This window comes from Petaurus breviceps, unplaced genomic scaffold (genome assembly GCF_028583685.1).
Source record: "Petaurus breviceps papuanus isolate PSGF00001 unplaced genomic scaffold, PetGlider_PUasm1.0 76, whole genome shotgun sequence".
NCBI lineage: Eukaryota > Metazoa > Chordata > Mammalia > Diprotodontia > Petauridae > Petaurus > Petaurus breviceps.
In genome coordinates this window covers 46,523,327-46,536,337 of record NW_027186473.1, presented here as the reverse complement: position 1 = coordinate 46,536,337, position 13,011 = coordinate 46,523,327, and the positions used below count along the sequence as shown (strand labels likewise).

Here is a 13,011-nt window from a genome sequence, read left to right as displayed (position 1 = left end):
GTACACCCCTCCCCCAATAGAAGTGTTAGCCCAGTGGGAGAAGGGATCATTTAGTTTCCTGGCCATTGTATCACCAGTGCCTGCCTTCTATGTAGCAAAAGTTAAATGCCTGTTGGTTGATTGTAAAGTGCATAGGAAATGATCAACATTCTAATTTTCAGAAGAGGTTTTATACTTGTACTTCCTGGGTTTCATTAGTTCTTGAATAAGACAGATGTAGGAAAGTTGTTTTTTTCTTATTTCTGTTGCTATTAATCTTTCTAATGTTGCAATTTTTAATACATTCACTCAGAAACATTCATCAGTGATTCCCTAAGTTCAGACTCTTTGGTGTGTCATCCAAGAACCTTTCCAGTCATATCCAGCCTTCTCTCCAACTAATCCATATACCAAACTGTAGAACTTATTGTTCCAACAACATGGAACAGTATCCTGATAGATTTTGTTTATACCTGTAATAACCCAATCTCTGTTAAAATCCAGTCTTTCCAGCTCAAATCCCAACTCTTTCATGATCCCTTTCCTAATCCTGTCAAAATCATAAATGAACTTCATTATAGTACTCTCTGAAGCTTTTTATGGGATTTATGCTCATTACATATTATATATATACATATATGAAATGTAAATTCCTTGAGGGTAGAAACTTTCTCTTGTACCTCTATCACCCAGGAGATAACAGCTTAATAAACACTAATTAGCTGTTGGTACGTGTTCGTTTTTCGACTAGATTGAGTTCCTCAAGGAGGGAGGCCAAGACTTTTTTGACTTTGTATTTTCCCTAGCATGTAACACAATGCTTTTCATATCCCAGGGTTTGACAAATGTTTGTTCAATATATAAAACATTCTTAAGTTTAAACTTACTCTGTGGCCATGAACAGTGCCTGTATCACACTGTTCATATAACAAGTATTTCCTAGGTTTATCAGACCAGTTTTCCCAGTTTCAGATTTTCCAGAAAGTCTAGACAAACAAGATGCCAAGGAATTAGACTGAGAAGTCCAGGCACTTTGATTGAGGATCAATTTAATCTTCTCTTCACTGGGTTTAGGAAAATCCTGCAGATCATTAAAAGAAAAAAGACAAGGGGAAAAAAGTTTAATGTACTATGTTTTGCTTTTGAATTAACCAGTACTGTCATACAGCACAGTAGGTTTCTAGTTACAATTAAATTTTCTTCACCTGTCATTCCCTACTTTCACAACCTAGGGTTATATGGCTTTGAAATCAGACAGTAAAACGGTCTGGCTAGTCAAAGACTTTTTATATCAGAGCCAAAATAAATCTTCCTCTCGTTAGATTATTAACTTTAATGCTACTACAAGGAATGTGTATATATATATGTATAAAAAAATATAAAATGGTCACTTCTGAACTGTGCCCTATAAGTCAAACTTTTATGAACATAAAATTTTGAGGTTAGAAAATATGCTGTAGTGTTTTTACAAGATGGAAAAATGAACTAAGCCAAAACACAAATAAATTAAGCTAAAAAAAAATTAATCTACAGCCCCTTTAATGTAATATGTTCATTTATACACACTATTTTATGTTCTCAATATTCACACCATAATTATACGTGCAAACTGGTTTGGGGCCAAAAGGAACATCTAGATACATAGTTGTACATATATTTAGCAAGCCAAATTTTATATTTTACCTAAAATAACTCCATTTCAGTTTCTTAGTTCTGTAGAAAAGTCACTGTTCTTTAAAGAGATAAAGTTATTTCCCATCCAGAGTCTATGATGCAGTTGAGAAAATTTTCAAGGAAAGACCTGAAATAAGTTGATGGATAAGTGAAGTATGAGGAGGAACCAAAGGAAAAATAAGTAAGGGAAGTGGGTGGAAGCAAGACTTTCCCAAAACTGTAATCACCAGCTACATAAACTTTAGGAAGGTAAGAACTTAATCTGATTTCATGAACTGATTTCCTTTTCTTAGTTTTGCATTGACAGCTAATTTCTACTTTACTCTTAAAGTACAATGACCACATGAGGTTTCTTCTAAGTTTATTCAAGTTTTAAATTGGATTTCAGAAAAGTACTAAAATTTCTTGTATGTGGCAATCTGTCATAAGGCGACAACACAACTTCGATTATTAAGAGCAAAGTCTTAATTTTGGAACAAGTTACCATCAGAGACACAAAAAGATATTTCTTCTGAAATGTTACGCAAAAATGTTAGTATGGGGGGTGGCTAGGTGGCACAGTGAATAGAGCATTGGCCCAGGAGTCAGGAGGACCTGACTTCAAATCCAGCCTCAGACACGGAACACAAAAACTAGCCGTGTGACCTTGGGCAAGTCACTTAACCCCAAATGCCCTCCAAAAAGCAAAAAAAAAAAAGTTAAGAGAACAGGATATGAATAATTTTTAAAAATAGAGCATTTTTAGAAATATCCCCAAACTTACAGGATATTATATAATTTTTAAAAATAGAGCATTTTTAGAAATATCCCCAAACTTACAGGATATTATGATTCTCATAATTTTTAAGAAGTCACATTCCCATCAATTTCTATTTATGGATTTCTTTTAATTCACAAGATGTAGATCTTTACTTTAACAAAGTAGTAATAAAATTATCCTTTTTATTTCCACGATCCCTAATGAACTATTTTGTGTACTTAATAGTCTTGTGTACTAATAGCTCTGGTTCTACTGTTCTTTGTATTGCTTCGTGTAGTACTTTTTAAAAAATTTATTTACAAAAACTGCAAATGTGCTATAATATAACAATGAGGCACAGTACCTCGTACTTAAAAAAAAAATCTGGACATATATTATTGGTTTAGAGAACTTCTGGTAAGAAAATTCCCTCTGCCAGGGCAGATCTGTAAACTGCTTTTTTAAGTTGCAATCTTTTTTTTTTTTTAAGCAATTGGGGTTAAGTAACTTGCTCAAGGTTATACAGACAGTTATTCCTGGGTGTGGTGCTAAGTATCTGAGCCCGGATTCAATCCCCCAGGTCATCCCGACACTGGGGCCAGTGATCTTACTAGCTGTGCTACTTGGCCGCCCCTTAAGTTGCAATCTTAAAAGAGTTGCCTGAGAGGTTAAGGTACTTGCTCAGGGGTACAAACAGTAAATGTCATAGGTAGGGCTTGAATCCATTCCTGAACTCTTATTTGCTGAAGCAATTATCAGGACTTTCTTCTATTGGTGACTGAAAAACACAAATCTAAAAGTTACCAGGAGGCTTTAGAGATCATACAAATCCAAAGCACACCATTAGTTGGGTTCTAACAACTTACAAACAAAGCCTCATTGTTTTAGTTTAACAAATTGATTTTACAAGGTATAAACAAAGCCTTATTGTTTCCAGTTTAACAAATTGATTTTATTTTCTGATGGTTTTGTTTGCAGAATAAATGCTGCCTTGCCTGACTTACCCCCTATCACTAAAAGAGGAAGGCACTGCTGTATAGTGATCCAGTTTCTATTCTATCTTGAGTAGGCATAGTTGGATATGAAAAAAAAGGAAAAGAAAGAAAGAAAAAGAAATAGAAGCTGTCAGAATGTTTTCCAAACAATTGGGAAATATTTTCCAATCTGACTGGTTAAAAACAGACAGACAGGAATTCCTATCTTCTTAAGTAGGTAAAAACACATGTAGCACATAAACAAGCTATTCTGATGAACAAGAGTTACAAACCAAAAATATGAGAACATAACTATATGGTCATGTACCAACCAATCTACACCAGGAAAACTTTACTATACAGGATAAAATTTTCACTGGTCAATCAAAACATAAAACTGCTAATGAATTTTACTGTTTGGCAACTAACCAAAGAAATTAATGATGGTATAAAGGCTAAGTAAGCAACAAGTAATCAGATATGGTCACAAGATGACAAATTCTACAAGTTAAATTTTTATTGAAGAATAGTTATTACTTAAGCTCCTATGCAGTTCTATATGACAATACTACACATAGTGACATAGATGCCCTGGCCAGAAGAGCTCAGAGATTTTACCGACAGCATTCTCCATTTTTAAAAATGCTTTTATTAAAAAGTACTTTAGGGGCGGCTAGGTGGCTCAGTGAATCACTTAACCCCAATTCCCCCCCCCCAAAGTACTTTAAAAATCACCTCATTAGACCATGAGGAAGGTAATACAAGTATCATTCATCCTCATTTTTAACAAATAAGCAAGTGAGCCTCAGAGAGATTGAATGACTCAGACTGATATAAATGAAGTGTTCTTTCACACCACAACACTTTCTCCCTTTAAAAAACCAGTGTATTGATTGTAATCTTATATGTGTTATAAACTGAGTCACATCTAGCTTTTTAATTTATTAACTGGCAGACAATACAGAGCACAAGACAGTATACTGATCTATTAAAGTCAGTAATGTGAAAGAAAATGAAAGCTATCTTATTTTTTTGGTCACTTCTCCCCAATTGCCCTGCCTTCCCCACACTGCAAAAAAATAAAGATAGCTTTAGTGTCTGAGGCTGGATTTGAACTTGGGTCCTCCTGACTCCAGGGCCAGTGCTCTATTCACTATGCCACCTAATTGCCCCATGCTATCACTTTTTAAAGGTGTTTCTGTGTTGTCCATATAGGGACATGTCCTACTTTCTGGATCATTGTGTTTTCTTTTGAAATTTAAATCAGAAATACCTAGCAAGAAATAAATGACTCTACAAAGAGAGCCATGTTTTATTTCGACTCAGAAGAGTTTCAGTATGGGAAGAGAATTAAGACTTCAACTGGAAACCCATTAGCCAACCTGTGAATAAAGTTAGGATATAAGTGGGAAGGAATACAAAAGAAAATTAATGATTGAATCCATATGCCTATAAACTTAGCTGTGATGAAAAATGATTTAGCAATCAGGTTACATTAAAAGAAAAACAAGGTTTATCTAAAGGAGTATAAGCATATCTTTTTTTTTTTGTCTTTCAAATATCTAATCACAGAGGCTAAATTACCTTCTAGGCCAGAACCACAGACTTCTATAACCAGTTCAGGAAATTTATAAAAAACCTATACACAAATAATTCCTAACAGGAGGGATAAAAAGAGAGCTAAGTCTCTCATTTCATTAATACTGCAGATTACTGCTTTTAATTTATTTATAATTATTAATATACTGATAATTTATACAGTCCATAAAAATTGTATTAATGATCATGTTGAATGCTAACCTTTCCTATTTCCTTTCAAGACACTTCACAGTTGTCACCATTTCAGTTGTTTACATGTCAATGTTATTGCACATTCATGTCACACTGTACCTTGATGGCTTCCAGAATAGGTTCATAAAGATCTGGAAATCCTGAATAATGGTACATCATACAATGTATCAGCTCTGTTAACTGAACTAGGAAGGCTGTACTGGAAGGCAGGCCATCAGTTCTAAAAGAGTGAACCAAGTTAACCACATGTGGAACAATCTAAAGGGGGAAAAAAAAGAAAAAAGTCACTTGAAATGTACTTATAAGATGATAACTCTGATAATAGCCTATCTAATAAACTGTATTTTAATGCCATATAAGATACTTTTCTGAATATTTTATATTACAATATTTTAAAAGCTTGGTACTCTCAAAATTTGGGAAATATTTTAGCCTTTAAGAGTCACACAGAATTTCATGTAATTCTCTTAAGAAATAAACTATATATAAAAAACTAAATTCTAAAATAGTGAGGGGTCAACATTACCATTCTGAAAATATTGTAAGAGGAAGGAACCTTAGTTTTTGTCTCACTTATCAGCTATCTCAATAAGAATTCTATTTTCTAAAAGATAAGCCCAAATTTAGTCTGGAGCTCCATCTAGTGTGGATTTAAGCTTTCTATTTATGGGAATTTTATATTACATAGTAAACCATAACAATTTAAAATCCTGGAAATAAGAAACCATACAGGACACATACAGTTATGGCACAGGTTCAATAGCTATTCTAAGAGAAGCCTCTCTACTCTTAAGAATAAAAAGTAATTTAGTAACTTGAACCATTTTTGTCTTTGTAACCTGTTATGTCACAGACTTACTTCTATTATTTAAGGGAATGGGTTAGAATTTCGCCATTTATAATAATAAATGCATGGTTCAGGAAGAAGACATAAAGAACTGATAAAACCAGTGACAGTACACAGCATAGACAGGGTTCACTAAAGTCAACACAGACCAAAGATTAGGTAGGATGGTTCCAATGACAACTACTATAATAGTTTTTCTGAGAGATTTTCTGAATAATGAAACCATTTCAATTTTGCAGCAAATGGTTTGCTGTATTCAGCAGATATGGGTAACATTCGGTTGAGTGGGGTAAAACTAATTATTTGCAAATACCCAACTTAACAGTTGTAACACAATGTAAATTTTTAAGATCTTCCCTGCCTCTAGGCTAAAGTGCACCAGGAGCCTGGGGTGGGAAGCTTGTTTTTCAGTAGATACTTCTTGATTGGCCAGTGGGTCCAGAAGGTTGTTACATTCTCTGAGCCAGGAGAAGCCCCTGATGTGAGGCTTTGCTTTGGGGTTCACTTTGAGCTCAGTGTTCTGTGATTTGATCAGATGAGACTCTGGGAAGCCGTGGTTGAAAGTCCGCCCCCCTTTGAAAAACCCAGATGTTGATTTGGTATGGATGTAATGGTTGGAGAGTTTGGAAAACTGCTTGATCTGTTTCTCTGTCTACTTGATTGATAATTCTGTCTGTATACTCTGAAGTTAGGGGTGCTGACCTTTTTCCCCTGAACTAGGTAAACGATACATATCTGACTGATTAAAGTAACCTTGTTAACCCATTTTGAGTTGCTTTCCTTTAACAAAGCAGATCTAAGAACCTGTGTTGGCAGCCACCCTGGTGTGGCTGGGATGCTTGCTGCTACAACTGTTTCCTCCAAACCCTCTTCTTACTGCACAATTACTTAGGGAGTTACCTTTCTGCCTACAGTTTTTTCAGAGTAAAAATTAATCTAAAGCTCTGTGGTTATTCTACTCCCACCTAAAACATACCCTTCAACTCTCCTCCCTACCAAAACTCTATATACAATTGGTTCTTTTGGCCATGGTCCATTCTCATAATTCCTACAGCACTGCTTCATTTACTTGAAAAACTTTTCTCATATTTCATTCATTTCTCCAGGCTCAATAATCCTCAATTGCTTTAATCTTGCCTCTAGTCCAGGTGCTGATTTTTAAAAATAAAAGTAATCTGCTATTTAAATTTATTTATTTATTTATTTATTTATTTGCTATTTGGAGGGCAACTGGGGTTAAGTGACTTGCCCAAGGTCACACGGCTAGTGAGTGTTAAGTTTCTGAGGCCATATTTGAACTCAGGTCCTCCTGCCTCCAGGGCTGGTGCTCTATGCCACCTACCTGCCCCGTCTATTTAAATTTATAAAATTTTCAACATTCCAAACCAAAATGAATAAAAGTAGCATCAAAATAAGGGATAATGCACTCTAACCTCACTTCTGCCTAGACTTAGCTGAAGTGTCACCTTCTATAGGCTTGGTGACTAAATAGCAGAATCAAATAAAAGCAATTTTTTCTAGAAACTAATAGTTGAAGCAAAGGACACAGATGGAGAGTGGCAGAAAGAAGGATGTTAAACTCTTTCCATATCATTCTTTAATTTTTAGGAGCCTTATTTTTAATCAATTGTATACTCCATGTTATTTCTTTATTTCAAGGTCTTATGAAAAGTTTTGTGTTTGAAAGAATTCTACCTATTCAACAAAAAAGGTCAGCAAAAAAAAAATTCTACTCTTTCAATTTGAAAATATTTCTTAATTTTAAACCAGATTTACAGCACTCTAATATTTTACAAAGCACTTTCTTTACACTGACACAGGTTTGACACAGGTAGTTCAAGTAGTATAATCTCCATTAAAAAATACAATAGAATCCAGACCTGTAATTCCACAAAAATGCTGAGAATTCCTGGGTGGAAACTTCCTCCAAACAGAAAATAGCAACTTATTTGTAACTTTTAAATCCTAGAGAGTTGCCCTAGGGGACCCTGAGAGGTCATGAGTTAGAGGTAGAACTGGAACATGAGTTGCCTAGATTACAAGTGTTTAGTATCTTATTTATTCCCTAAGTAATGTTAAATAGCATGCTGCTAATATAGTGAAACAACCTCATTGAGAATATAAAACCTGACTTAATTAAGCTAAAAATTTTTTAAACAATTTAGCACATAGAAATAAAATGGAAAAGTAACTTACCAAATGGAAAGCCTCTGGAGAATGCTGAAAACTAAGCAACATGTGGGAAAGAACTGCAAGAGCACCAGGTCTCACAAGAGGAAACCAAAGTCGATTAAAAACCTTTAAAAAAAACAACAACAAATTGTTGTTTCATTTTTTCAAAAAATCATGAACATGGTTAAAATTATCTCATCTAAGATATTTTAAGCTACCAAAATTTCTTCCTAAAGTTCTGAAATAACCTTTATTTTTACACTTGGCAGCTAAGAGAAATGAGAGATAGACTCAATATAATCTAGAAATCCTCCCCTCCACCCCAACTCTGCAGTGGTCTAAGTACACCTGAAAAGCGCTGCCTGCTATCTAGAAATAAGTTAAGGCAATATACAAGCAAAATACTTATTACATAACCTTAGTAGAGTTATGTCTTTATATATCTATGTAAAGCACTTTCCAAACATTACAGAGCTACAGAAATATGAGCCATTACTATGTATGATTCAAGTGATAAATCATATTTTTAAAAGGCCTTTAAAGTACTTTTATCTTAATTATGCACAAATAATTTATAAACAAGTATATCTCTAAACTGATTAACTGAATATTCACATACCTTTAATGAGCACTCCCTCTCCCACTTTCCAAACAGGCCAAAAGCATTTATTTGTTCACTATATCCCCTAAATTTAAAGGTTTCCATCTCACCTACCAATTCAATTTTGAGCAAAGTAACATCTATCAAAATAGTAAACTTCTGGACTGCTGCCAGTCCTTTTAGCAGTGCAATCACCCACATCTCCACATGCTGTGCCAAAGGCCAAGATAACCAATCGATCATTCTGAAAGACAAAAGAAAATCAGAAAAAACCTGTAAGCATATTTTTTAAAGTATTTTGCTCAGGAACGGCAAGACTTTCAATACAGAGCACTAATTTGTTTTGTTTTTTTACAAAAGATTAAGATAACAAAATGTAGGTTGTTGGATGATAGCTAATTCCCTCTCCATCTAACATGCTTTTAAGAAACTGAATTATTAACCATTTACTCATTCAAAACAAGTATTCAAATGTCTCCTCAGACATTTAATTTCCCACCCATTTTGGACTCTGACTTTTCCACCATGCCCCCAGTACACTCATCATCAGGAAATCTCATCATTTTGTGAGATCCAAGCAGAGTTATCACTCACACCTCATCAATACTGTCTGCCCCTCCAATTAGAGGGTAGTCATAAACTCTTGCATTTAAGGAGAAGAGACAGGACAGACATCTCCTCATTATCCATAGGTCTGTATGTCCTCATCTTGGAATTCTGATTTCTTCACCATACCCCAGCCCCAAGTATATCTGCTTTTCACCCTTCTTTTGTGTGTTGTCTTCCCAATTAGATAGTAAACCTCAATCTAGAAGGTACTGTCTTTCCTTTTAGCATTTTTAGCGCATTGCCTGGCACACAGTAAATGGTTAATAAATGTCTACTGACTATAGACTAAATATGTGAGTGCCCATGAGTGAGACACTGTGAAAAATAAGACAGATGAGTAAGGTACAATCCCTCCCCTCTTGGAGTTTATAATATAGCAATCTGACAAAAGAATGCTATAGAGTGTTTGTCAGTCAGCATTGGTTGAAGGAGTCTTGGTTGAAAGATCCCTTGACCAGAAGTGTCAACTCTGGAGTTATGGCCTCGAACAGATTAAATTGTAAATGGGAAATATTTAACAAAATCAACATGTGACGTGTGAGGATTCTTATGTATCTATCAGTGTCCCCGTTTCTATGTAAGCTTGACACTATTTCATTATATTAATGAAATTAGATGTTAGTATATTTTCCTCAATTCAAAAAAAAAAATTTTTGTTTTGCCTTTTTTTGGAAGGGGGAAGGTAGGGCAATTAGGGTTAAGTAACTTGCCCAAGGTCACATGGCTAGTTTTGTGTGTGTGTGTGTTAAGTGTCTGAGGTCGGATTTGAACTCAGGTCCTCCTGACTCCAGGGCCCGTGCTCTATTCAACTGAGCCACCTACCTGCCCCTCTCAAATTTTTTTAAAGAAAGGAAAAAAGAGCTAAAGGCTAATCTTGAGAGCCAGAAAGGAAGAACCAAAGAAACTAAATTTAAGGAAAAGAGGTACAAGTTTCCAGTAGTGTTAACATTTACAGAATGCCAAAGTGAATGAGAGCAGGAAAAAGTCACTGAGAATATAATTTTGGTATAGTATTCATTCAATCAACAAGTCAGGTATTATATATACTAGGTGCTACGTATTCAAAGACAAGAACAAAAACAATCTCTGCCTTAAGAAGCTTAAGTTTTACCAGTGGGAAGGGGGAGGGAAGAAGGAGAGAATAGTGATGAACGAGGTTAAGGAGGGAAAAGAAAAGGTAGCCAGAAAATGAAGGCATCAGGGGCAGGCTAATTCATTTAAAGCTGATAGTGACAGGAAGAAGACAGAATGAAAGCTAATAAAGAAAGAATTCAGACAAAAGTCTTTTAAACAGAGACCAAAATGTGTGAAGATGGAAAAGAAGAAACAAGTAAGAAAATCTAAAATTCTGGTTAGGTAGAGGAGCTAAGTTTGGGGAAGGGAGAGTCTGTAGAGTAGAGAGAGAAGGGGTTAGCTTTATGAGAATACAATGTATATAGCACTTTGTACTGTTATGACTTTAAAGTATGAAAATTTGTAACTCAAAATCTTGTGGAAATGAATGTTGAAAACAAATAAATACATAAACAAAGTATGAAAACAAGACTGTCTTATAATCTTGTTATTTTGTTTAAAAAACTAAAAGTGGGTTTGGTAGCAAAATCTACTTGAGTTATAAGCGTTAGACTATTCATTGCAGTGATTTCTGAAAATTCTGTATTTTAATTAAAAATGTCTCTTGCTTCCAAATCTACAATCATCATCAATATAATAACATGAAATAAATACCTGCACAGAGCTTGAGTCATGCTTGCATCTTTTACATTTGGATCCGTGGTAAGGCTCCTGATGAGAACTGTAATCATCTGCAGTGGAATATGCTGCACAAGACTTGCCAAGGCAACAGAGGGTTCAAATGAAGCATCTGTTTAAAAAACATACAACAAGAAAGTTCAAATAAACACTGAGGAATATGGAACATTATTAGAAACATAAAATTAAGAGAATATAAATTACAACATAAAATGTTGTTTTGCTATATCCCAAAGACATCCTTTAACAATAGTAAAAGGAGGAAAATGGTGGCTTATATATTCTTTTTTTTTGGCTTTTTTTTTGGAGGGCAATTGGGATTAAGTGACTTGCCCAAAGTCACACGGCTAGTAACTATGTCAAGTGTCTGAGGTCGGATTTGACTCAGGTCCTCCTGACTCCACGGCCAGTGCTCTATTCACTATGCCACCTACGGCATTCCCCCCCACCGTGCGTATGCGCCCCCCGCCCTGTTTATATATTCTTAAAGTACATCTTATGCACATCCATGCATTAGATAGTCAAAAGTCTGGAACATCTTATTTTAAATATCAAGGTTATCTTTTTGTTCATTATCATATGTGGTGCTAAAATTTATATTTACATAATATATCTTTAATAACCAGAAACAGCTAGTGATACAATGCAAAGAGAGAAATGGGCTTGTAGTCAGGAAGACTACAACCTGAATTCCAATCCAGCCCTCAGGAATGCACCTAGGCAAGTCACTTGTTTGCCAGTTTCCTCAACTGTAAAATATGAATGTATTTATAATAGTACCCACTTCTCATGGTTGTTGGTAAGATCCAGTAAGATATTTATTTAAAAACAAAAACCCCCTCTTAGCCCAATGTCTGGCACATAGTAGGAGCTATAATGCTTATTTTCCACATGTGTGTTTGTTATGGTTTATAACAAAGTGGTACACAGTTAGTCATTTGACACTTTATTTCAAAGTAACTTACACCTATTAAATGAACCTAGTCAATAAATACTGCCAATGGGTTTGAATCATTCCTACTCTACCACTCAATATTTAAATGAAAACAGGGGGTAAAGTTTCAAATTCTCTCAGCATGAGTTTTCTTATTAGAAAAATACTACTTGAGATAGTTTTCACAGGGCACTTGTAGTGAGCATCAAACAAAAACTTTATAAACTATAAATGCCAGGTATATTAGTTCATATTGTTACATTAAGAGGTGAAAAATTACTTTTATCATATCCATTAAGACAAAAAGCAAGATAAAAGGAAAGAGGCAAACATTAGTGCATTAGATAAATTGCTCAATTTATAACAGAATACTAACAAAGTTACAATGACATGTATGGATTAAAATGGTAATCTGAAAATACTTTGAGAAAGCTTGACAGTCTTAATTAGTATTTATGCTAAAGGAGAAGTGGAGAGAGCCCAGGTCTGGAATCAGGAAGATCTGAGTTCAAATATGGCTTCAGACACTAGCTGTGTGACCCTGGGCAAGTCATTTATTCTTCTTTGCCTCATTTTCCTCATCTATAAAATAAGTTAGAGAAGGAAATAGTAAACCACTCCAGTATCTTTGCCAAAAAACGGGGTCACAGAGAGCCAGGTATGACTAAAAACGACTGAACAGGTATAACATGTAGCATGAAATATAACATTACCTTTCATAAAATTCTAACATCCCATTTTTTTCTTACCAGGTAAGTGGTGATAAAGTATTTTAAGTAGATATAGATGATTATTACAGTTCTGATTGATCAAGTAGTATGATTTGAGGGGAGCTAAGCCTTTAGGCAGACCCCATGTCTATTAGTCAATGAAAGTTGATTTAGGATGTCAACCTATAGCGCATTCTTCTTAGCAGCTTTATCTCTACAAACCACAAAA

At 34.8% G+C, this 13,011-nt stretch overlaps 1 protein-coding gene across 1 annotated transcript in view; it reads right to left on the bottom strand.

Moving 5' to 3' along the window:
* Window positions 1-13,011, bottom strand: part of USP38 (ubiquitin specific peptidase 38) — a 36,893-nt gene that overhangs the window by 20,157 nt on the left and 3,725 nt on the right. Inside the window, exons 2-6 of the mRNA XM_069105435.1 lie at window positions 11,115-11,250; window positions 8,892-9,021; window positions 8,201-8,302; window positions 5,257-5,415; window positions 867-1,060 (exon numbers count right to left, since the gene is read on the bottom strand). Coding sequence (XP_068961536.1) covers window positions 867-1,060; window positions 5,257-5,415; window positions 8,201-8,302; window positions 8,892-9,021; window positions 11,115-11,250 — 721 coding nt within the window. The remainder of the gene's footprint in view (window positions 1-866; window positions 1,061-5,256; window positions 5,416-8,200; window positions 8,303-8,891; window positions 9,022-11,114; window positions 11,251-13,011) is intronic.